Source organism: Oncorhynchus kisutch, linkage group LG3 (assembly GCF_002021735.2).
Source record: "Oncorhynchus kisutch isolate 150728-3 linkage group LG3, Okis_V2, whole genome shotgun sequence".
Lineage (NCBI taxonomy): Eukaryota > Metazoa > Chordata > Actinopteri > Salmoniformes > Salmonidae > Oncorhynchus > Oncorhynchus kisutch.
Genome location: NC_034176.2, coordinates 34140015 through 34164538, shown reverse-complemented (window position 1 = coordinate 34164538; position 24524 = coordinate 34140015). Strand labels below are relative to the sequence as shown.

The window sequence follows — 24524 nt, the reverse complement described above, 5'->3', positions numbered from 1 at the left end:
TCTCTATCTCTAGCCCAACACTACCTCCTCTCTCTCATCCCTCTCTCTCTATCTCTAGCCCAACACTACCTCCTCTCTCTCATCCCTCTGTCTCTATCTCTAGCCCAACACTACCTCCTCTCTCTCATCCCTCTGTCTCTATCTCTAGCCCAACACTACCTCCTCTCTCTCATCCCTCTCTCTCTCTGTCTCTATCTCTAGCCCAACACTACCTCCTCTCTCTCATCCCTCTCTCTCTATCTCTAGCCCAACACTACCTCCTCTCTCTCATCCCTCTGTCTCTATCTCTAGCCCAACACTACCTCCTCTCTCTCATCCCTCTCTTCCCCCTACTCCCCCCTCTCTCCTCTATCCTTCCTTTGCTCTCCTGCTTAGATAGCTCAGTATTCATTAGGATAAACCAAGAACAAACGCGTCCTTGTTTTCACAACATCCTCCCTCTCTCTCCTCTCTCTTTTTTCTCTCTCTCTCTGTATAAAGAGTGGGATGAGCTTGTGTGGTCAGACTCCCCCACGATCTCACAGCCGTTTGCATTCCTCCACTGTGTGTGTTTTCTTCTCCTGTCGTACCTCGCTTCCATCCCACACGGCAGAGACCAAACAGAGCTCCCGTGTCCTTCCCTCTTTCTCCCAAGGGGACCTAGCCAATCACGTGTGTGTGTGTGTGTGTGTGTGTGTGTGTGTGTGTGTGTGTGTGTGTGTGTGTGTGTGTGTGTGTGTGTGTGTGTGTGTGTGTGTGTGTGTGTGTGTGTGTGTGTGTGTGCGTGTGCGAGTGCTGGGCACGTGCATCTGTGTGTGTGTGTGTGTGTGTGTTGCTGCGGCTGCGAGGGGAGAGACAGACGGCTGATCAATGGAGGCATTTTAGAAGAGTTTAGGGAAATGAGCTGTATCTTATCAGATCCCTCATCCATCCATACTGACATTCGCATTGCCCTTGGACCACTCAATCACTTTGTTGAAACATCCTTATGTAAAGAGACAATGTCGTTCTGTTATGCTTTATGATTAGCGGTTAGAGGTGGAAACACACATAAACCCTAGGACCAATGTTCCCTCTAAGCTGCGGGGGTGCGCTGGTGAGCAGCTCCCCCAGGACTGCCACCCAGAAGAAATATCAGCCCCCGCGGAAAAGCATGAGATTGAACTTCACTCAACTTTCTCGAGTTTTCCCCCTTAGTTAATGCCATCAACGTTTCCCTTTACTGTGAGAATTGAATCAATGCAATATTAACCACTTTTGATGCAACATACAAAAAAATGAACTATGCAAGAGAGTTTGTTGTAGGCAGAACGCGTCAGAGTAGGATTCTACTGCATTGACACACATGAGTCAGCCCATACTTTACAAAGACCAGTGCCGCAAAACCAATCAGAGCTGCAGTAGGCCTATATGCAAATAGATCGTTGCCATATATAGTGAATTCGGAAAATATTCAGACCCTTCCACATTTTGTTACGTTACAGCCTTATTCTAAAATTGATTAAATCAAAACATTTTCTCATGAATCTACACTCAATACCCCATAATGACAAAGCCAAAACAGGTTTTTAGAAATGTTAGCAAATTTAAAAAACAGAAATATCTTATTTACATAAGTATTCAGACCCTTTGCTATGAGACACGGAATTGAGCTCAGGTGCATCCTGTTTCTATTGATCATCCTTGAGATATTTCTACAACTTTTGGACATGGACATGATTGGACATGATTTGGAAAGGCACACAAAAAAACTAACCTCCATCATTCTTAAATGGAAGAAGTTTGGAACCACCAAGACTCTTCCTAGAGCTGGCCGCCTGGCCAAACTGAGCAATCTGAGGAGAAGGGCCTTGGTCAGGGAGATGACCAAGAACCCGATGGTCACTCTGACAGAGCTCCAGAGTTCCTCTGTGAAGATGGGAGAACCTTCCAGAAGGACAGCACTCCACCAATCAGTCCTTTATGGTAGAGTGGCAAGACGGAAGCAACTCCTCAGTAAAAGCCACATAAGAGCCTCGTTTGGAGTTTGCCAAAAGGCACCTAAAGGACTCAGACCATGAGAAACAAGATTCTGTTCTGATGCAACCAAGATTGAACTCTTCGGTCTGAATACCAAGCCTCATGTCTGGAGGATACCTGGCACCATCCTATGGTGAAGCATGCTGTGGGGATGTTTTTCAGTGACAGGGACTGGAAGACTAGTCAGGATTGAGGGGAAGATTAATGGAGCAAAGCACACAGAGATTCGTTGATCAAAACCTGCTTCAGAGGGCTCAGGACATCAGACTGGGGCGAAGGTTCACTTTCCAACAAAACAACGACCCTAAGCACATAGCCAAGACAACGCAGGAGTGGCTTCGGGACACGTCTCTGAATGTCCTTGAGTGGCCCAGCCAGAGCCCGGACTTGAACCCCATCAAGCATCTCTGGAAAGACCTGAAAATAGCTTTGCAGCAACACTCCCCATCCAACCTGACAGAGCTTGAGAGGATCTGTAGAGAAGAATGGGAGAAACTCCCCATATACAGGTGTGCCAAGCTTATAGCGTCATACCCAAGAAGACTGGAGGCTGTCATCGCTGCCAAAGGTGCTTCAACAAAGTACTGAGTAAAGAGTCTGAATACTAATGTAAATGTGGTTTTTCAGTTTTTAAAAATGATTTATACATTTGATAACATTTCTTAAAACCTAATTTTGCTTTGTCCTTATGGGATATTGTGTGTAGATTGACGAGGGGGGGAAATAATTGAATCCATTTTAGAATAAGGCTGTAACATAACAAAATGTGGAAAAAGTTAAGGAGTCTGAATACGCTGTATGGATCTGTGCAATTCTCTTTGAACTGGACATGTGTTTACAGCATGAGTGGCTTGTTTTGAGATCAAAGTGAGTGCTGCTTGTAGCCACGTATGCACATTTGTACATATCCTTTGCTAGTTAGTGAGTTATTAGCCCAGTTACAGATCATTTGTCGTCCGCAATGGGGGAGTGATTGATTCCTTCAAGAGCACAAAATGTGTACATTTCTAGACATCTTTGAAAAGCAAGTCGTCTAAAGAGCTTTTGTATGTCTTAAAGGGGCAGTGTTGTGTTTTGGGAGTCTTGAATAAGCTAAGTATCCAATAGGCAGAGGGTAGCATTATTTGTCTGATTCTCTGTAATAATGGTATGGGACCACACTTTGGCTTCTACTGTAGGCTGAATGATAGAACAGATAGTTCCATGTTAAAATGTTATGGGATGCACTTTCTCTTGTTAGTTTCTCATCAATTGCTTTTGATGGTAGGCCACTCTGGTAGGCCTACATTATGATCAAATAGCCACAGTAGCCTACTTGACCACTGTCTGAAACTGTAACTCACAGCGGGTACAGCCTCAGTGTTCACTGTAAACAAGCGCTGGAAGTTGCACAGAATTTTCACAACATTCAAGTTTGCGCTCAGCAGATCAAAGGGATTAGAGGGAACATTGCCTTGGACCTCTTACTCTCGCCCCCTTCGTTGTTCTTGTTCCACCCATCCTTCTGTCCCTCCCCTCCCCTCATCTGTCTGTTCTCATGTTGAATCTTTCACTAGAGTGTGATACAATGACCCTCTCCATCCATCCATCGATCTCTCTCTCACTCACTCACTCACTCACTCACTCACTCACTCACTCACTCACTCACTCACTCACTCACTCACTCACTCACTCACTCACTCACTCACTCACTCACACACACACACACACACACACACACACACACACACACACACACACTCACTCACTCACTCACTCACTCACTCACTCACTCACTCACACACACACTCACACACACACACACACACACACACACACACACACACACACACTCCATTCATCTTCATCCATCTCTCCTTCGCCCCGTAGCTGTAAGGACTTTACAGACAGAAATGTGTCATGTTGCGTTCACCCCTTTCTTCACTTCTACATGTCCATTCATCTCTGGTGTTAGACCAGCCCACAGTTCTTAGAGCTGGCATGTGATGGATTATCTTCATTAATAAGCACTTCATTGATGAATGATTGATGATGAGCCATACAAATCAAATCAAACTTTATTTGTCACCTGCGCCGAATACAACAGGTGTAGATAACCAACAGTGCAGTTGAAGAAAGAGTGAAGAAAATGTTTACCAAATAAACTAAAGTAAAAAATTATAAAAAAGTAACATAATAAAATAACAATAACGAGGCTATATACAGGGGGTACCGGTACCGAGTCAATGTGCAGGGATACAGGTTAGTTGAGGTAATTTATACATGTAGGTAGGGGTAAAGGGACTATGCATTGATAATAAACAGTGATGGTCAATGTAAATAGTCCGGGTGGCCATTTGATTAATTGTTCAGCAGTCTTATGACTTGGGGGTAGAAGCTGTTAAGTAGCCTATAGGTTCTAGACTTGGCGCTCCGGTACCGCTTGCCGGTAGCAGAGAGAACAGTATATGACTTGGGTGACTGGAGTTTGACAATTGTCAATCATGGCTACCGCCATGGGTAATCATTTAGGCAGGTTGCCTTCGCTTCCTTGGGCACAGGGACTATGGTGGTCTGCTTGAAACATGTAGGTATTACAGACTCAGTCAGGGAGAGGTTAAAAATGTCAGTGAAGACACTTGCCAGTTGGTCCACGCATGCTTTGAGTACACGTCCTGGTAATCCGTCTGGCCCCCCAGATCTGCTTTAGTTTTAGCTTTTAAGCAGGAATCAGGAGGATATAATTATGGTCAGATTTGCCAAATGGAGGGCAAGGGAGAGCTTTGTATGCATCTCTATGTGTGGAGTAAAGGTGGTCTAGAGTTTTTTCCCCTCTGGTTGCACATGTGACATGTTGGTAGAAATGAGGTGAAACGTATTTACGTTTGCCAGCATTAAAGTCCCTGGCCACTAGGAGCGCCTCTTCTGGATGAGCATTTTCTTGTTTGCTTATGGCCTTATACAGTTGGTTGAGTGCGATCTTAGTGCCAGCACCGGTTTGTGGTGTTAAATAGATGGCTACAAATAATATAGAATAATACATTAGAATTGATAACAGTCTATCAGTTACAGAGCTCAGAGATGGAGCATGGCATTTAGGTAGCACTGAATGGTCTCTGATGAGTCATTCACACGTGGACAGCTCAGCTTTAGAACACCTTATTCATTTAATCGACTACTCATCTTGATTAGCTGAATCAGGTGTGTTAGTGTTGGGCTGGAACTAAAGCCTGCACACCCTGTATCTCTCCTCTCCACACAGAGCCGACATTGCTTCATTGATTCATTGAGCCTCTCTGTGATTGCACATGTCAATCATAAATGGTCTGCAGTAGTAACCATTCACTGTCTGTCTCCCTATGTGGTCTTCTTTCCCTCTTTCTTGCTCTCTCTCTCTCTCTCTCTCTCTCTTGCTCTCTCTCTCTCTCTCTCTAGAAGGATGGTAAGGTGGTGGATGGCAGTCTGTTGGGGGATGCCAACGGGGTAGAGCCTGGTCCAGGAAGAGTGAAGGAGTCTGGGAAATGGCAGAAGCCCCAGTTCACACACAAAGCCCTGATGAACTGTTGTCTGATCAAATGGATCATAACCAGCAGGACAACACCAGACAAAGGTGAGGAGGGAGAGGGTGGGGGCGGCTGGAAGGTGAGGAGTGGGGAAAGGTGGAGAGAGGGGTAAGGGACAGAGGCAGAAAGGAGAGAGGGGGTGGAGAGAAAGGAGGAGAACTGTGTAGTCAAATGTTTAAACTCTAATTAACTGGATTGGAATTGATTCATGAATCGACTGGCCTGACCTCTTCGGGTCCCTTTGGTTGAGCCGACACGTTCAGTTCCAGGAACATTGACCACGGGGTCAGAGTTCACACACACACTGTATTTGATTAATCAAAGGCCCTTCTTTTGCTCATTATTTTGGAGCTCTTAGTTACACTTCAGTGGCTAAGCTTGTATAGACCAGGGTTTCCCAAACTGGGTCCTGGTCCCACCCCCCTGGGTGTATGTTTTGGTTTTTAACTTACCACCACACAGCTGATTCAAATGACCAACACATCATCAAGCTTGGATTATTTGAATCAGTTGTGTGGTGCTAGGGCAAAAAATGAAACGTGCACCCGGAGGGTGCCACAGGACCAAGTCTGGGAAGCCCTGGTATAGACTGGTAACAGCTAAAACGGCCATTAAAAACATCAACTGGTTGCGTCCCTCTCCCTCTGCATCTCTAAATGTACAGCATTCACATCATACTGTTCTATCAGAAGTCTGTTCCTTGAGTGAGTGTCTCCTCAGAAGTTTACTGTAATGGCTCTTCAGCGCCACCTTGTGGCATAAAATGGGAAATGCACATTTAAATATTTTATTTAGTGCACGATACTGTTGCGTTCACTCTGTGTATTCTGTATTCTGTTCTTAATAATGTAAGTGCACCGCATGGATTGAAAGCTATAGAGTTATTCTAGAACGTAACAATGTATCAAAAGCTGATGTTTCATGGATGTTATTCTAGCAGGTCAGTGAAAGGTGAAAAGGAAGAGAGAATCACATCCTTATATATCCTATAGATTCTGTTTCTGTGGTCACAGTCACAGTGTTCTGTGTCAGCATCATGAACATCAGATAGAGGGAGAGAGAAAGAGGGAGAGAAAGCGAGAGAGACAGAGAGAGAGAGAGAGTGAGAAAGAGAGAAATGGGAGGGAGAGGGGGGAGAGAAAGACATAGCGAGGTGGAGGTAGAGTGAGATAGAGAGGGAGACTGGGAAGAGAAAGGGCAATAGAGAGGGGGGATAGGCTTTGGTCCGTTTGCTACCGTGAGTCCCTCTAATCTGCTGGATACACAGAAGCCTATTGCATGTAACAAACCGTTATATCACGCATGGTCAAGAAAGTTATTGTTTTCAACAGGTTACTAAACAACTACTGATTTAGAACCACAGAGTTACCGCAAGTCAGCACAAAGACAACAGGAGCACTGCCTGCGCTATTCTAGCACCATTTCAGCTTAAACATTTAAACATATTCAAATCAACAAGGCAATATATGCTTAAGTTTAATATACTGGAAACTAACTGAAAGATATATAAAACAAATTGTCCAATGTTGCTAAATATCATGTGGCTGTCCATGGTACTGATTTATGTATGTGTGTGTATGTGTGCTTGCAAGCAAAACATTTTTTTGCTCACTCTCCTCAAACATGTTGGCAAAACGGTCTATGGCTCTGTCATACAGTACACTTTTAGTTTTTGTTGTTATAGGCTACCTAGCTAAAATGCTTGTTTGTTTAACTTCCTCGCATGGACAGCAATGAATCACAGAACCAGCTAAGTTAGCTAGCTAGTTAACATGAACCTACTAGGTGACATCTAGGCTACATATTGAACTTCAATGGTTTCCGGCCAGTGGCACAACATATTACATTGTGGTTAGATCATAATCATTGGCCTGTACAGAGAATTAAATCAAAACCACAAGTCCAAATCCCCATGGCCGCTAGCTACTGCAGGACATCAACACAAGCAGACCAGAAACGGACAAGATTTTCTGAAAATGACATTTTGCTTAAGAAGTGATTTGATTGGTCTGAAGCCAAATTCAAAATGGCCTCCCTTCGGGGGCATTTTGCTGCAGCAGTACAACCCACAGTTGAGCTCAGCTCAATGCTGATTGGCTATTTATTAATGATTTTTTTTATCAAGGGAGGCAAAATGCTTGCTGGCATCAATCAATCAAAGTGTGTACCTGGAGTAATCACCCACTCCAGGTAATCTCTTCCTCTGTGTGTCTCTCCAACATAGTGCCAGGCTCTTCTAGGCCAGTGACCTATACGTGTGGGAGACTAGATAGCGTGATGTTATTAAGTTACAGCATGGGTCAGAACAGAGCAGAGCAGGTCAGTGGGGTGCTTCATCCATTATAGGGTGGAACGCTCATTCTGGTCTTTCCTCCCGTCTGGTTTGTGGTCTATCTTGCTCTCGGCAGTTTGTCAGTATTAGCAACACTATATTGCCACTCTCCAGTGAGTGGGTGTTTTTGTTGTTTTTAAGACTGGTACAGACACCAAGACAAATGCATGTCAGTGTTTTTGTAACGTTTTTTCGGTGTTCTCCCTGACTTCTGGTTATGTCTGTCCGTCCGTCCGTCCGTCCGTCTGTCTTTTGACCTACAATTAATTAGATGTTTGCCTGCCCTTCCGTTGTGCCATTGATTAGATGCAAACCTATCCCCCCATCCCCCTCTGTCCGTCTGTCCAACAGCATCCACCCATTCATCACTCTCTCTGCCACTGCTGAATCAGCAAGCTCATGTACTTCTCGTTCTCTCCTTTTTCGGACCTTCTCTGCTCCCATGCTGTCTTTCTCTCTCTCCGTCCTGTTATGTAGCCTAGGGGTGTCCGGGGAAAGCATTTTTTAGTGTATGACAGTGTTTGCTCCCCCTTCTCTTTCTCAACTCCAAATGCCAGAGAAGAGATAGCTGATAGTTTAAAAAAATGGGGCTGCTATGACTGTTACTATACTGTTAAGATGTTATTTTGAAAACAGATCTCTCTCTCTCTCTCTCTCTCTCTCTCTCTCTCTCTCTCTCTCTCTCTCTCTACCCTCCCCGTTTCTCTCTTTACTCAGTATGTCCCTTTGAAAGTTGGCTAATGCAGTTCACAGTCTAAATCCCCATAATTCACAATTCCATGCAGTTTAAATAGGGACGTAATACCCTACAGATCTGTTACCTAAACCACATTCTGGCTCAAAATAACCCGGACAGATGGAGTTAGAGAAAAGAGGAGAATGGAAAAAGAAAAGGTGGAGAAATAGAGATAGAGAGGGGTGATGATGGAATGACAGCGGGTGATAAATATGAGTTATTTTCATTTATCAACATGAGAGAAAAAGATGAGAGAGAAGAAATGTGGGCAGGTGAGACCCAGGGCGAGAGGGAAAGAGAGAGAGGGGGGGGGGTATTTCAAAGGGAGAGAAATGAGCTTTGTGGGTAAAAAGTATTATTTGAATTGCCTGGCTGTGGCTGTCTCTAAACCTGCGGTGCTGAGGTGAAGTATGAATGAGTGATTGTCATCTGTATCAGAGGGATTGGTATGAGTTAAGATGAATTGGGTGTGTATATGATTGTCCTTGTTCGATAGAGCTATTGGACTTCTCTCAGCGATGTTCCTATTGGCGGATTCATTTCCAAATATACAAGCCGACACAGTCTCTGAAAGACTACAACTTGTCTTGGGCAGTGCTTCGTGCTCTGGCCCACCTCCCTCCCCCAAAGCAGGCTTTATTTAAAAGAAGTCCGACAATAACAACAATCCTTTGACCCCCTAGTTTGCATAGTAGCCCGGAGGGAGGAGTAGTTGTCAGTGGATGCAGTAAGCAGGTGTGTGTTTGGTAGGGCAAACTGGGATCAGTTTCAGGAGCTGAGTGAAAGGCTGTTCATGGGTCACATCAACACCATCATCCTGGAAACGCTACACACACTCCAATTCGCATACCGCCCCAACAGATCCACAGATGATGCAATCTCAATTGCACTCCACACTGCCCTTTCCCACCTGGACAAAAGGCACACCTATGTGAGAATGTTGTTCGTTGACGAAAGCACAGCGTTCAACACCATAGTGCCCACAAAGCTCATCACTAAACTAAGGACCCTGGGACTAAACACCTCCCTCTGCAACTGGATCCTGGACTTCCTGACGGGCCGTCCCCAGGTGGTAAGGGTAGGTAACAACACATCCACTACGCTGATCCTCAACACGGGGGCCCCTCAGGGGTGCGTGCTCAGTCCCCTCCTGTTCCCTCATGACTGCACGGCCCGGCATGACTCCAACATCATCATTAGGTTTGTCAATGACACAACAGTGGTAAGCCTGATCACCAACAACGATGAGACATCCTATAGGTAGGAGATCAGAGACCTGACCGTGTGATGCAAGGACAACAACCTCTACCTCAACGTGATCACGACAAAGGAGATTATTGTGGACTACAGGAAAAGGAGGACCAAGCACTCCCCCATTCTCGTCGATGGGGCTGTAATGGAGCAGGTTGAGAGCTTCAAGTTCCTTGGCGTCCACATCACCAACAAACTAACATGGTCCAAGCACACAAAGACAGTTGTGAATAGGGCACGACAAAAACTATTTCCCCCTCAGGAGACTGAAAATATTTGGCATGGGTCCTCATATCCTCAAAAGGTTTTACAGCTGCACCATCGAGAGCATCCTGACGGGTCTCATCACTGCCTGGTATGGTAACTGCTCGGCCTCCGACCGCAAGGCACCACAGAGGGTGGTGCGTACAACCCAGTACATCGCCGGGGCCAAGCTTCTTGACATCCAGGACCTCTGTACCAGGCAGTGTCAGAGGAAGGCTCTAAAAATGTTCAAAGCCTCCAGCACCCAAGTCATAGACTGTTCTCTCTGCTACCAAACGGCAATCGGGAACCGGTCTAGGTCCTCTATCTAAAAAAAATTCCATTGCCTCATACGTGTAATCGAATGGGTTTCTTTTGTTTCCATTTGGGTTCCTGTTTTGAATCGATTACATCCTTGTGGCACTGAGACACTGAACAGGAACATAGGAGTGACCAACCACGTGACACATTGTAGACCTACACATGTTACATGATCGTGACTGTTTCTGGAGAACAGCTGAGTAACACTTCCTGTGATTCTTTAAACAGGCTGAACTCTCATTGGATCCATCCTCCCATGTTTAATCTCTCATTGACTGACAATGAGGACTGAAGATATCAGATCACAAACCTGTCAGCATTACTGTATACCAGAGCCGTATTTAGGTTAATGTGACTCTGCTACATACATGATGTTTACCGGGTATTGTAAATCATGGATTTTGTCCTTAGCATGGTTATCTGACCAATTTTGTAGTTTGTGTGGTTACGTAGTTAAGACACAACTTTTACAACAGTTTGTACTGTTCCTCAGGTACACGTGTTACAGGTAGTATATTTAAAGTCTTTCACATGTGATCATGGAACAAGATAGGAGAGTGGGAAGGGGAGTTGAAGGGTACTTAATTTTTTTTAACCTTTATTTAACTAGGCAAGTCAGTTAAGAACAAATTCTTATTTTCAATGATGGCCTAGGAACAGTGGGTTAACTGCCTGTTCAGGGGCAGAACGACAGATTTGTACCTTGTCAGCTCGGGGGTTTGAACTTGCAACCTTCCGGTTACTAGTCCAACGCTCTAACCACTAGGCTGTGAGGAATGTGGACAGAGTGAGAGAAACAGACAGAGAGAAGAAAGTGGTGGAAGTGTGTGATGTTTCATGTGAAAGGTCAGGCTCTTTAGAATGTCCTTTTTGATCTCTCTCTCGCTCGCTCTCTCTCTCGCTCTCTCTCTCTCTCTCTCTCTCTCTCTTCATCTCTCTCTCTCTCTCTCTCTCTCTCTCTTCATCTCTGACTCAAGCCCAGTGTCACAAACTCCAAACAGACTGGGAAATGTGACACACACACACCGTCTGCCCTCTCCACACAGTTTTCAGCATCAGTTGATCTATCGGTCTGTAGTTTGATATGACGGGTAGGATAGTTATTATCTGAGAGTTCGCTTTTTTTGTTACTTTATGTACTGAGTGGATCACTTTGCGTGTGTCTCATAGAAGTGTTAAGTTGTGACTAGTTTTTCTCCAATCGTAGCTGTCTCTTCTCGTTGGAATCTTGCATCGATTCTTCTAATGTCACCTCATTGGAGTCTTTAGTTTGGCATTTGTGGCATCTCTATTCAGAGCTGAAGTCTCGTCTTGTCCAGTCTAGTTTATTCTCTTGTCACCTTGTGCTGTCTGGTCTCGCCTGGTTGCTATGGGTGCTGTGATGGCAGCTCTCTCCCTGGAGGCCAGGAGGCGTCTGTCTCGCCCCAGCTGTCTGTCTGACTGTCACCATAGGGCTGCACGCTACCACCGCTCAGGTAGGCTCTCACCCCACTCTCTACTACTCTTCTCTCTGGCTTTCACCTTACTCTCGACCTCTCTACTGTGGCTTTTTCTCTCTATGCTCTTTATTTCTATACTCATGTTCTCTGTCTGACTGTCACCATAATGCTGCTAGATACCACTGCTCAGGTATTGTACACCATCACATGTACCATCTCTCTCTTTCCACTCCCTCCCTCTCTTTCCTCAGTAAGTCCTGTTCTGAATATGGCTCTACGGTGTTTAAAAGCAGTATTTAGACATGTCCATATTGGTGTGTATCTTGTCTGTTTGTGTGTTGGACTCTGTTAGAGTAGGACTGTTTTCACCAGCCAGTTACGAATAGCATGGGTCAATCCTCAGGCGATCTATGGCTCAGCTGTCCAGAGGCTGGGTCTGGAGCTAATGATGATCCACTCACTGACCAGATACCAGACATTCAGCTCTTTCCTGTCTGTCTGCTCTGAAGCAAACTGTATGTTTTTTGTGTTGAACAAATTAGATAATAAGCTGATATTTGCAGTGATGCTGGCTGGGTTTTCGTGAGGGTAAAGTTTCCAACTGGTATTCACAGACAGACAGACAGACAGACAGACAGACAGACAGACAGACAGACAGACAGACAGACAGACAGACAGACAGACAGACAGACAGACAGACAGACAGACAGACAGACAGACAGACAGACAGACAGACAGACAGACAGACAGACAGACAGACAGACAGACAGACAGACAGACAGACAGACAGACAGACAGACAGACAGACAGACAGACAGACAGACAGACAGACAGACAGACAGACAGACAGACAGACAGACAGACAGACAGACAGACAGACAGACAGACAGACAGACAGACAGACAGACAGACAGACAGACAGACAGACAGACAGACAGACAGACAGACAGACAGACAGACAGACAGACAGACAGACAGACAGACAGACAGACAGACAGACAGACAGACAGACAGACAGACAGACAGACAGACAGACAGACAGACAGACAGACAGACAGACAGACAGACAGACAGACAGACAGACAGACAGACAGACAGACAGACAGACAGACAGACAGACAGACAGACAGACAGACAGACAGACAGACAGACAGACAGACAGACAGACAGACAGACAGACAGACAGACAGACAGACAGACAGACAGACAGACAGACAGACAGACAGACAGACAGACAGACAGACAGACAGACAGACAGACAGACAGACAGACAGACAGACAGACAGACAGACAGACAGACAGACAGACAGACAGACAGACAGACAGACAGACAGACAGACAGACAGACAGACAGACAGACAGACAGACAGACAGACAGACAGACAGACAGACAGACAGACAGACAGACAGACAGACACACATTTAGGATCACAGGTTATATGTCTATCTAATTGCCAAGCAGGCTTCCCTAACATGTCAGAGTATTGATGCTTGTAGTGTATAGATATAAGGATATGGAGTGGTATAGTTAGTGCTGTGGAGTTAAGAGCAGAGGACAGGGGAGAGGCACAGCACAGGTTCATTGATCTCTCTCACTCTGGCCTCTCGCTGTCTCCCCAGCCATCTGCATCAATGCATTAGCAAGCGCTCACACACACACACACACACACACACACACACACACACACACACACACACACACACACACACACACACACACACACACACACACACACACACACACACACACACACACACACACACACACACACACGTCTCCATCGCCATCTACTCAAAGCATTAGCAAGTCCACACTCATCAACTACTGTATCTTATCCTCAGTTTTCCACCACCTATCCACAGATATGTCTCACACAAGTGCGCACATACACACATACAGAAACATCTCCTTTTATTGTCTTCTGAACACAGCCCTTGTCTAGCACTTGCTGTGTGTGTGTGTGTGTGTGTGTGTGTGTGTGTGTGTGTGTGTGTGTGTGTGTGTGTGTGTGTGTGTGTGTGTGTGTGTGTGTGTGTGTGTGTGTGTGTGTGTGTGTGTGTGTGTGTGTGTGTGTGTGTGTGTGTGTGTATGTGTGTGTGTTTGTGTGTGTGTGTGTGCTTGATCCTCCTATCGGGCCCTCTGTCTCAGTCTGGAAATGTGACTTCACCCCTGGTCCCCAAGCACTACGTCTGAAAAGAGAAGATGAGAGGGGGAAGGTGGTCAGAAAGAGAAGAGAGGGAGCGAGAGAGAGAATAAAATAGGGAACCAAATGAGATACTGAGCCTGTGGTTAGAAAGCGTGAAGGAATAAATGTGGGGGATAGAGGTCGGCTGGAAAGAGAGGTGAGACGGATGAGATGAACAGAGGGAGGAGAGGAGGGGCGATATGGACAGAAAGAGAGGAGGTTTGGAGTGGATGAAGAGAGTCACTGGACTGCCCACTGTAGCTACCTCATCTGTGGTTTCTTACGGGACAGAGGGGAAAGAGAGAGATGAAAGGAGGGTGGGGGGGAGAGAGAGAGAGCGCAGAAGAGGAGAGAAGGGAAGGCAACTGGCGGTAAGGGATGGGCGGTGCTTGCTGGTAGCTCTTCAGTCCATCGGACACCTCTCAGCTCTACACAGACCCAATCCTCCGGAACCCTATGTGGTCACTACCTGGAATAAACTGGACTGAAAATACTGGGCGTGTGAACCGCATTAGCGTGAATCACATCGAACCTGGCGTGAACCCAACCAGATCTGGACCAGATTCGACTGGACTGGACTGGACCAAGTGTTACTGAGAGAAAGAGGAAGGAATGGTCGGGAAACAAAGAGAAATAAGTGCAAAGATTGTTCGTAATGTCTTAGAAAGTGGTGTTTGGTGAATTATCAGAGACTAGAGTACTGATATTTAACTAGTCTATTGATCTGTCAATTATAGTATTGATTATATTGTGGATTGATTGATTAACTGATTGATTTACACATATTGTATACTATGACAAGATCTAAAATAAGGAAGGAAGGAAGGAAAGGCACCCGGTATTGTGTTTCATTCACAGAGAGGGACTGTTGTGGATGTTCTTATATTTCTGTTTATATCGTGGGAAAGATGAGATGATCACAGTGAGGTGTAGGATTTCACTCTCATCACTTCTACACACCTTCCTGACTCAGCAAGTTAGTCATCTGATTCACTTCAACGATTCACAGTTTTAAAACACATCATGAACCGGATATCACAGAACATCAATTGGAATTCTCTGTAGTTCCTGAAGGTGATTTTTATCCAGAGATGATTCAGTCATTCAGTCCCCCAAAATGACGTCTCTGAGATGATTGACGTTTACTTTTTGGACTGTAAAGGTGTACAGCGATGCTCTATCAATGGCTATCTGTCTGGATTTTTGAGAACAACTGTGGAGGAATGACAACAAAGTTCACTTTAGACCGCTCCTCACCACCAAAATAAGTGGCCTTGGACCCAACCTCTATTTTCCCACAGGTCAGATCTAAAGAGAGCGTTTTTCCCCCATGTCTACCCACTTTTTAATATTTTCCATTCCATAATCTTTGACATTTTACATCCATTTTCTTGTCCATTCTTTCATGCTGCCCTGCTCGTTATGTTAGCACCAGCTGATAAGCTTAGCCAAGCCTCCAAGTACCTAACCTACCTGACTGACTGGTGGATAGCCTAGCATCTGTTGTTCAACCACAGCGACTATCACTATCATTAACCTTGCACCTGCTGGAGTCTCCCCCCCCCCCCCACTCCCCTTTCCCCGGGCACCAGGCCTCTGTGTGTGGGCTTTCCCTCAGCGGGCTCCTCTCCCAGTCATGGGGTTTCAGATCCAGGGCATGGAGCTGTTTGCCATTGGTGTGGTCATGATCATGTTTGTGGCTGTGCTCAAGGGCTTTGGCATCCTGGAGCCCATGTCCTCCTTTGAAGGTAAGGGCCCTAAAGAGGCTCCAGTAGGCTAGAAATCCAATGAAATTGCAGGGAACCAAAAATGCTGGGGGTCTGTATCTTTTTATTCCATGTTCACAAATGGGCACATGGCATTTAGCTCAATGTTTCAGCTAAGGCAGGGCATTAACTATCTGCTATCTGAGGTTGGGTGTTCAAACTGTATCTTGTATTTGGGAGGCAAAGTGGATATGTGGTATCTGGGTAACTAGTATCTGGGATAGGGCATTTGGTGTTTGCTATTTTGGCATTTGATAGATTCTAAGATAGTATAGAAAGAAAGTTGCACACTCTATATATGTTCCCAACAATTGAATTAGTCAACTTAACCAAACATAAAGCTGCCATCTTCTAAGGCTGGGGTAGGGCAGTGTGTATCTTGCAATTGGGCATTCTGAGACAGGCGATTGTGGTATCGATTAGGAAATATCTCTCAAGAGAAAAATGTTTTAGTGGGCATTAAAGTCAAGTTTACTGTAGAGAATAACATCATTCAGATTCTATAAAGTTCCCTGAATAATATATAGTTGTAGGCCAAAGGCCAGACAAAGTGTTCTGTCGCCACTGTGCCAAATCAATTACAATAGAAAGCCTTCAACCCCACATTAAAGTGCTTCAGTTTAGACTTATCACAGACATCATAAGCATTAGAGAATAGTATAATTCCATATGTGCCTTTTATCTTATTATCTATGGATCAGGTAAATGTAGTATTTGACACATTCATTGCTCCTGTGGATAGACTCAAGCGAAGGTGGTGATGGCGAATCATGTTGATCATGCAGTTTTTTGTGAAGGAGTGGTTCACCCATTATTCATAGTATTCTTTTGTTCTATTTTTCTGAACCCAAACTTCTGTCCTCTCTTCTCGCTCTCAATTCCTCTACAATGCATCTCTCTTCTTCTTCTTAACATCCTGCCTGGCCACCCTGGTGAGATATGTTCTCTCTCTCTCTCTCTCTCTCTCAATTCAATTCAATTCAATTCAAAGGGCTTTATTGGCACGGGAAACAAAATAAATAAACATAAATATGGGTTGTATTTACAATGGTGTTTGTTCTTCACTGGTTGCCCCTTTTCTTGTGGCAACAGGTCACAAGTCTTGCTGCTGTGTTGGCACACCAAGGTATTTCACGCAATAGATATGGGAGTTTATCAAAATTGGATTTGTTTTAAAATTTGTTGTGTTTCTGTTTAATCTGAGGGTCACTCTCTCTCTCTCTCTCTCTCTCTCTTTCTCCCTTCTCCCTCTCAGTCCTTCCACAGTGCACCATTCTCTCTCCTCCTCCCTCCCTCTCTCTCCATCTCTCTGTGGTCACATCTTCAGAGAGGCATGGCCCACACCCAGGTCTAGCATTACCTAGCATTAATTATACATGCAGTATCGAACAGGCTTTCTTTGAGACTGCCTAAATGTGGAGCCTGCAGTACTTCGCCAGGACCATGAAGGACACTGGCCATCCCGAAATTGCCCCCAAAATCCTCTCCCACTGTTCAATAGTGTCCCGGCAATAGTTTTTCCTCATTTTTCTCTCTCTCAATCTCTCTCACTTTCTTTCTTAAGTGCCCCTCTGATATACAGCAGAAATGGAAATAGAGAAATACAAAGTCACATAGCCATAATAATAATAATAGTTACATAGCCAAATCGATCAGCAGTCAAATAAGGGCATCTGTTTTACCAGCTACATTATGTATATCCACCTAGCACCATTAACCACCATCCAATAATGTGTGTGTGTGTGTGTGTGTGTGTGTGTGTGTGTGTGTGTGTGTGTGTGTGTGTGTGTGTGTGTGTGTGTGTGTGTGTGTGTGTGTGTGTGTGTGTGTGTGTGTGTGTGTGTGTAACACACGAATCCCTAGTTGTTGCTTTTGAAATGAGACTTTTTACCAGTCCTAATGTGTGTTGTATTTTGGATCTGTTTGATTTATTTCTGGCATGTGTGGTGGTGCTGTGTATTCTGGATTGTGTGGTGGTGCTGTGTATTCTGGATTGTGTGGTGGTGCTGTGTATTCTGGATTGTGTGGTGGTGCTGTGTATTCTGGATTGTGTGGTGGTGCTGTGTATTCTGGATTGTGTGGTGGTGCTGTGTATTCTGGATTGTGTGGTGGTGCTGTGTATTCTGGATTGTGTGGTGGTGCTGTGTATTCTGGATTGTGTGGTGGTGCTGTGTATTCTGGATTGTGTGGTGGTGCTGTGTATTCTGGATTGTGTGGTGGTGCTGTGTATTCTGGATTGTGTGGTGGTGCTGTGTATTCTGGATTGTGTGGTGGTGCTGTGTATTCTGGATTGTGTGGTGGTGCTGTGTATTCTGGATTGTGTGGTGGTGCTGTGTATTCTGGATTGTGTGGTGGTGCTGTGTATTCTGGATTGTGTGGTGGTGCTGTGTATTCTGGATTGTGTGGTGGTGCTGTGTATTCTGGCATGTGTGGTGGTGCTGTGTATTCTGGATTGTGTGGTGGTGCTGTGTATTCTGGATTGTGTGGTGGTGCTGTGTATTCTGGATTGTGTGGTGGTGCTGTGTATTCTGGATTGTGTGGTGGTGCTGTGTATTCTGGATTGTGTGGTGGTGTTGTGTATTCTGGATTGTGTGGTGGTGTTGTGTATTCTGGCATGTGTGGTGGTGTTGTGTATTCTGGATTGTGTGGTGGTGCTGTGTATTCTGGATTGTGTGGTGGTGCTGTGTATTCTGGATTGTGTGGTGGTGCTGTGTATTCTGGATTGTGTGGTGGTGCTGTGTATTCTGGATTGTGTGGTGGTGCTGTGTATTCTGGCATGTGTGGTGGTGCTGTGTATTCTGGATTGTGTGGTGGTGCTGTGTATTCTGGATTGTGTGGTGGTGCTGTGTATTCTGGATTGTGTGGTGGTGCTGTGTATTCTGGCATGTGTGGTGGTGCTGTGTATTCTGGATTGTGTGGTGGTGCTGTGTATTCTGGCATGTGTGGTGGTGCTGTGTATTCTGGCATGTGTGGTGGTGCTGTGTATTCTGGATTGTGTGGTGGTGCTGTGTATTCTGGATTGTGTGGTGGTGCTGTGTATTCTGGCATGTGTGGTGGTGCTGTGTATTCTGGATTGTGTGGTGGTGCTGTGTATTCTGGCATGTGTGGTGGTGCTGTGTATTCTGGATTGTGTGGTGGTGCTGTGTATTCTGGCATGTGTGGTGGTGCTGTGTATTCTGGATTGTGTGGTGGTGCTGTGTATTCTGGAATGTGTGGTGGTGCTGTGTATTCTGGATTGTGTGGTGGTGCTGTGTATTCTGGATTGTGTGGTGGTGCTGTGTATTCTGGATTGTGTGGTGGTGCTGTGTATTCTGGATTGTGTGGTGGTGCTGTGTATTCTGGATTGTGTGGTGGTGCTGTGTATTCTGGATTGTGTGGTGGTGCTGTGTATTCTGGATTGTGTGGTGGTGCTGTGTATTCTGGATTGTGTGGTGGTGCTGTGTATTCTGGATTGTGTGGTGGTGCTGTGTATTCTGGCATGTGTGGTGGTGTTGTGTATTCTGGATTGTGTGGTGGTGCTGTGTATTCTGGATTGTGTGTGGCGTCAGTTAGATGAGAGAGTCTGGCCATTAATGTAATAATGGCCGTCGACTGATCAATACTGCTTGGACTCCTGCCTACTACTTCATTTCTACTGCCACCAGAGGACAGTATTGATCACCCCCTGTCTTTATCGCAATGGGGTCTTTGTGTGTGTGTGAGTTGAAAATCATTGGTATGACGACGTTTAAATAACAGGAGTTTTTGGCAAGTGTCACAGGCCTTGAGTGAACCAGCGTATATGTTCTGACTGTGTCTGACTGTGGATTTGTCCCAAATGGCACCCTATTCCTTATATAGTGCACTACTTTTGACCAGGGCCCACAGAGCCATTTTGGATGCATCCTGTGTGAAGCGTCAGCCTACTGAGAGCTGTGTTTATGAACTCTGGAGAGATGAGAACAATTAGACTTGAACTGGATCACAGAGCCTGCTGGGGACATGGGATTTAGGACAGATGGCTGGGTCTCATTACTCTAAACTAAAGAGTCTTCCTTTCCTTGCCTCCTCTCATTCATTTGCACCTATCTGAAAACAGATGGTGATAACAATATGGCGCATGTCTATTGGGTGTCAGCTTCCGTCTGTCTTGTTCTGTCAGATCAGAGCAGATGAAGGAAAGAAGACGAGGAGAGAAAGCCACTTTAGACTATTGAGATGCAGCCATCTACACTGACTCCTCAATGGCAAATGGGTTCACTAACAAGTACTGTGTTAATGTTGTGGAAACATCTTGTTAAACATCTTCATAATGGATGCAGACTTCTTGTTACAGATTTGTCTTGTAAGCAGAGAGTGCGTGGGATTTCCTTTGTCAATGGAACTGTCCCTAAATGTGTGGGATTTTTCACAATTATTAAAAAAATAAATGTGGTAGGTTCTGTCTGTATCTGTGGGTAGTTTGGACAGGAGTCCACGGGTTAATGGGATGAAGAGAATGAGAGGAGGAGGGGAAGCCAAGGAAATAAGTAGGGATGGAAGAGAGTAAATTTACACTGTTAATTAAGTGACGCATGTCTGTTGGCTCATCAGAGTTTGATTCAGCGGGATGAAATGAGTAACCTCTCACCTGGATGTCCCAGGACTTGGGAGTAAATGACGGGACAATAAGTAAACAATCGGAATCATCTTTTGGGAAAACAGCTTAAGAATTCTCATGGAAAGAAGGATTGTATTTGTTCCCTGTAGTTTCAGTTTTATTTGAAAGGCTGTTTTTAGGTCCTTTTGGATATCATTGAGGTTGAATTTGGTCCAATCGCTTTTCATGGATTCAACTTAAATCTCTCTGAATCACAGTTGGAACTGTTCTCTCTAGAACCGTAGAACTCTCTGGAACTTTAAAGCATCCCAAGGATCCAAAGCAATATCTGTCTTTAGTTTGAGAGACAGATGGTATTTTATTGAGAGGCTGGCAGAGGGAAAGCGGGTACGGAGGGAGAGATAACTGAGGGAGAGAGGACAGAGAGACAGAATTGTCACACTTGGGGAAACAAAAGGACGGAAAGACTGAGGAAGAAGGGGAGTTGAGTGTCAGGTGGGAGTCAGCCTTGTACTAATGTTCCTCAAATTGATGCACTTACTGGGACTCATCGACATCACAGAGACTGGTAAGAGAGATGGGGATGGAGGGAGTAAGAGAGGGGGAGAGAGAGGTTGGATGGTGAGAGGGAGAGAGAGGTTGGATGGAGGGAGATGGAGACAGAGAGAACGTGTCAGAGAGAGAGGTAGTATGGTGGGAGTATGGAGGGAGAGAGTGGGACTAACTGCATTTATAAAGATTGTCTGTTCCTCTCCTGTTCTCCCTAGTCAGTATCTGCGTTCCACAATTATTGACTTGACCATTTTCTCTGTTTTTTTTCTTCTCTTTTCTCACTGTCTCTCTATACCTCTCTTTACTCCGTTAACTGTCTTTACATTTCTCTATCTCTCTTGCTGTCTCTCTCTCTCTCTCTTTCTCTCTCTCTCTCTGTTGTGTGTGTTTAAAGATGGTGAGTATGGAAGCAATAGAAATATCTTGGTTTCTAGAAACTCCCCATTTTTTGAGCTATGTCTTGCTTTTCTTTCTCACAGTCTTAGTGCTTTCTCTTACTTTGTTAGAACGAGTACGACTAATACACATTTTTTTTTAAATCATTGAATATTTCAGAATTAAGTTCTTTCAATGCCTTGTTATTGAATATGACTAATTTGGCACCTGTTCACTCAAATGTAATAAGTGAATACTAACAGTAAACGTAGTTTCTCTGCAAAGATCACACTTTAAAAGAAAGTACCTCCCTCTCTTTTTGAGTCCTCCTTTTTTTTAAATCTCACTCTTCAATTTCTTTCTAACTCTTAATCTGGCCCCTCTTTCCACCCCTTAAATTTGTTTTCCCTCTTCCTCTCTTTCCCTGCCTGCCATGGTCTCCCCATCCCTCTCTCCCACTGTCCTTCCTCTCTCCCTCTCTTTCCCCTCTCCTTCTCTCTATCCCCTTCTCTTTTCTCTCTCTCTCTCTCCCTCTCTCTCTCCCTCTTACCCGCTCTTTCCTCCTACAGACAGTAGTGACAGTGATTTGGAGCTGTCTATAGTTCGTCACCAGCCAGAAGGCTTGGACCAGCTGCAGGTTCAGACCAAGTTCACCAAGAAGGAGCTCCAGTCACTATACAGGGGCTTCAAGAATGTACGTAGGGGAGCAGAGAGGATGGGGTAGGGAGGCTGTAGGACTGTATTTGGGAGGGTTTTTTTTGCCTTTATTTTAGCAGTTTGAGCTTTATTTGTGGGCAGTTTGGAGTTCTACATAAGAATGTAGAATAAATCAGAGTAGATTTGAGCTTATTGATGTACTGAAATTACTTCACCATTAATAGGCATATGGCTAATTTCCCTGTAACTCTCTTTATCTCTCTCTCGCTCTCTCTCTCTCTCTCTCTCTCTCTCTCTCTCTCTCTCTCTCTCTCTGTCTTTCTCGTAGGAGTGTCCGAGTGGTTTGGTTGATGAAGAGACGTTCAAGACCATCTATTCTCAGTTCTTTCCCCAAGGAGGTGAGCGGATATAACTATCTCCATTGAAGCTACTCTCTGTCTCTTTGTGCCTGGAATATGACAAAAGCACACCTGAGAATAACAGGAAAAGCTTATGGTTACTGATTATTTGAATGTCTGCCTACCCCCAACATTCTCTCCTCCCCTCCATCTCTCTCCTCTCCTCATCCCTTTTCCCCTAACCTCTCTCTCCCTTCTTCAACCCTTTTCCTGTACACTACCTCCCCTATCTTTCCTTTCTTATGTTCCTCTCTTCTCCCCCCGCCCCACTCTCCTACAGACGCCACCACCTATGCACATTTCCTGTTCAATGCGTTTGATATGGACAGAAATGGCTCCATTCGTTTTGAGGACTTTGTGATTGGCCTGTCTGTTCTTCTGAGAGGGTCAGTCACAGAGAAACTCAACTGGGCCTTCAACCTGTATGACATCAACAAGGATGGATACATCACTAAAGAGGTACACTGTGATTGGCCACCATAGAAACACCACATATCTAAATGATTGGCTACAGATGTAGGATCTTAATTTTAGTACTATTTAGTTACTGAGATTTTTTCTGCACGGCAGGAAATGCAAACGTGTAGTGTATACAAGATTTTAAAAAGGCTTATAAAGTCTGTAATTTCCACTTATAATTTCAGACTTGATTTGCCCTCATGAAAAGTGTATCAACCCCTAAAAAAAAATCCATTCATTATTATCCACATAATCATTCACATTTCCTGTTGCTGCAGGATTATTTACCTGCTGTAGCAAAGTGGCTCAAATGAAGATCCTACATCTGTAGCTTTAGATACATCACGGTAAACTATGACCCCTCTCTCCCTCTGTCTTTTCTCTCTTTCTTTCTCTGTCTCCCTCTCTCTCCCTCTCTCTCCCTCTCTCTCAGGAGATGCTGGCTATTATGAAGTCCATCTATGATATGATGGGCAGGTACACATACCCAAGTGTACGGGATGAGGCACCCTCTGAACATGTGGATAAGTTCTTCCAGGTGCACACAGCGCTGTGCTCACAAACACACTCGCTCAACATGCACACACAACATGCACACACGCCTCAACAAAATGCTTCTTACTTACTGAACATGCTCTCGTCCTCTCTCCTTACTTCATTCATTCTGCTCCTCCCTCTCTCCCTCCCTCCATTCCTTTCTTCTTTCTTCAGAAAATGGACAGAAACAGAGATGGAGTGGTGACCATTGAGGAGTTCATTGAGACCTGTCAGAAGGTACCACAGTTACAAAACATGCATCAACACAACAGCAGACCTGTGCGCTACCTCACACTTTGACATAATTAATAAAAGACATAGACAACGTTAACAGGATCACTTGAAGGGGTTATGCATAAGGCATTCGTAACACCTTTATGAAACCAATCATAACACCGTTGAGTGTTGCATTATCATTCATTACAAACCGTTAACAGATTTTTTTCAACATTAGCCATAAGACGTACAGTGGAAATGTGTATTTATACTGCCGCAGTACCCAATCCTCTGATACACTATTCACATAACAGGCTGGGACCAGCACAGGGCAAGTGGTTAGTGTCTTTGTGCATTGAGTGTTCTGTGTCCTCTCTCATGATCTTTCAACATAGCAGGATGCCACCTTGGAATTATCATTATTAGCTTACTGAATTATGAGCTTTTCTGGTAGTGGGGTGGTTAAGAATAAAAATTGTTTAGTTTGTGATGAAAGCACCAAATCATATAGTCAAAGTTTAATGGTCACATGCACATAGTACAATGAAATGCTTCTGGGAACCCAGAGAGAAACATTTGGTGATGCACAATATTTGCAGCATGTGCTAAGGGAACTGTATCTATGTTGTTATCTAGCTGACATGTTTTAGCTAGTACAGTGTCAATGTCTTCATCAAATACCATCAGAACCAGTGATGTAGTGGTAAAGAAATAGGTGGCCGTTGGCTGTCAATGCAGTAACAGGTGGCAAAACACCAGTCTCAACGTCAACAGGGAAGAGGTGACTCCAGGATGCTGGTATTATAGGCAGAGGTGCAAAGAAAAAGCCATATCTCAGACTGGCCAATAAAAAGAAAAGATTAAGATGGGCAAAAGAACACTGGACAGAGGAACTCTGCCTAGAAGGTCAGCATTCCGGAGTCGCCTCTTCCCTGTT

At 44.8% G+C, this 24524-nt stretch overlaps 1 protein-coding gene across 3 annotated transcripts in view; it reads left to right on the top strand.

Annotated features, from left to right (window-relative positions):
* Positions 1 to 24524, top strand: part of kcnip3a (Kv channel interacting protein 3a, calsenilin) — an 89882-nt gene that overhangs the window by 58199 nt on the left and 7159 nt on the right. The window contains exons 1-7 of one of the 3 annotated variants that reach the window (XM_031804904.1): positions 20353 to 20961; positions 21340 to 21342; positions 21890 to 22014; positions 22306 to 22375; positions 22656 to 22834; positions 23268 to 23372; positions 23546 to 23608. In XM_031804904.1, the coding sequence (XP_031660764.1) occupies positions 20910 to 20961; positions 21340 to 21342; positions 21890 to 22014; positions 22306 to 22375; positions 22656 to 22834; positions 23268 to 23372; positions 23546 to 23608 (597 nt within the window). In that variant the 5' untranslated portion in view covers positions 20353 to 20909. Of the gene's footprint in view, positions 1 to 5412; positions 5588 to 15540; positions 15797 to 20352; positions 20962 to 21339; positions 21343 to 21889; positions 22015 to 22305; positions 22376 to 22655; positions 22835 to 23267; positions 23373 to 23545; positions 23609 to 24524 lie in introns of those variants that run through there. The other 2 variants (XM_020463398.2, XM_031804906.1) reach the window with 2 other exon arrangements.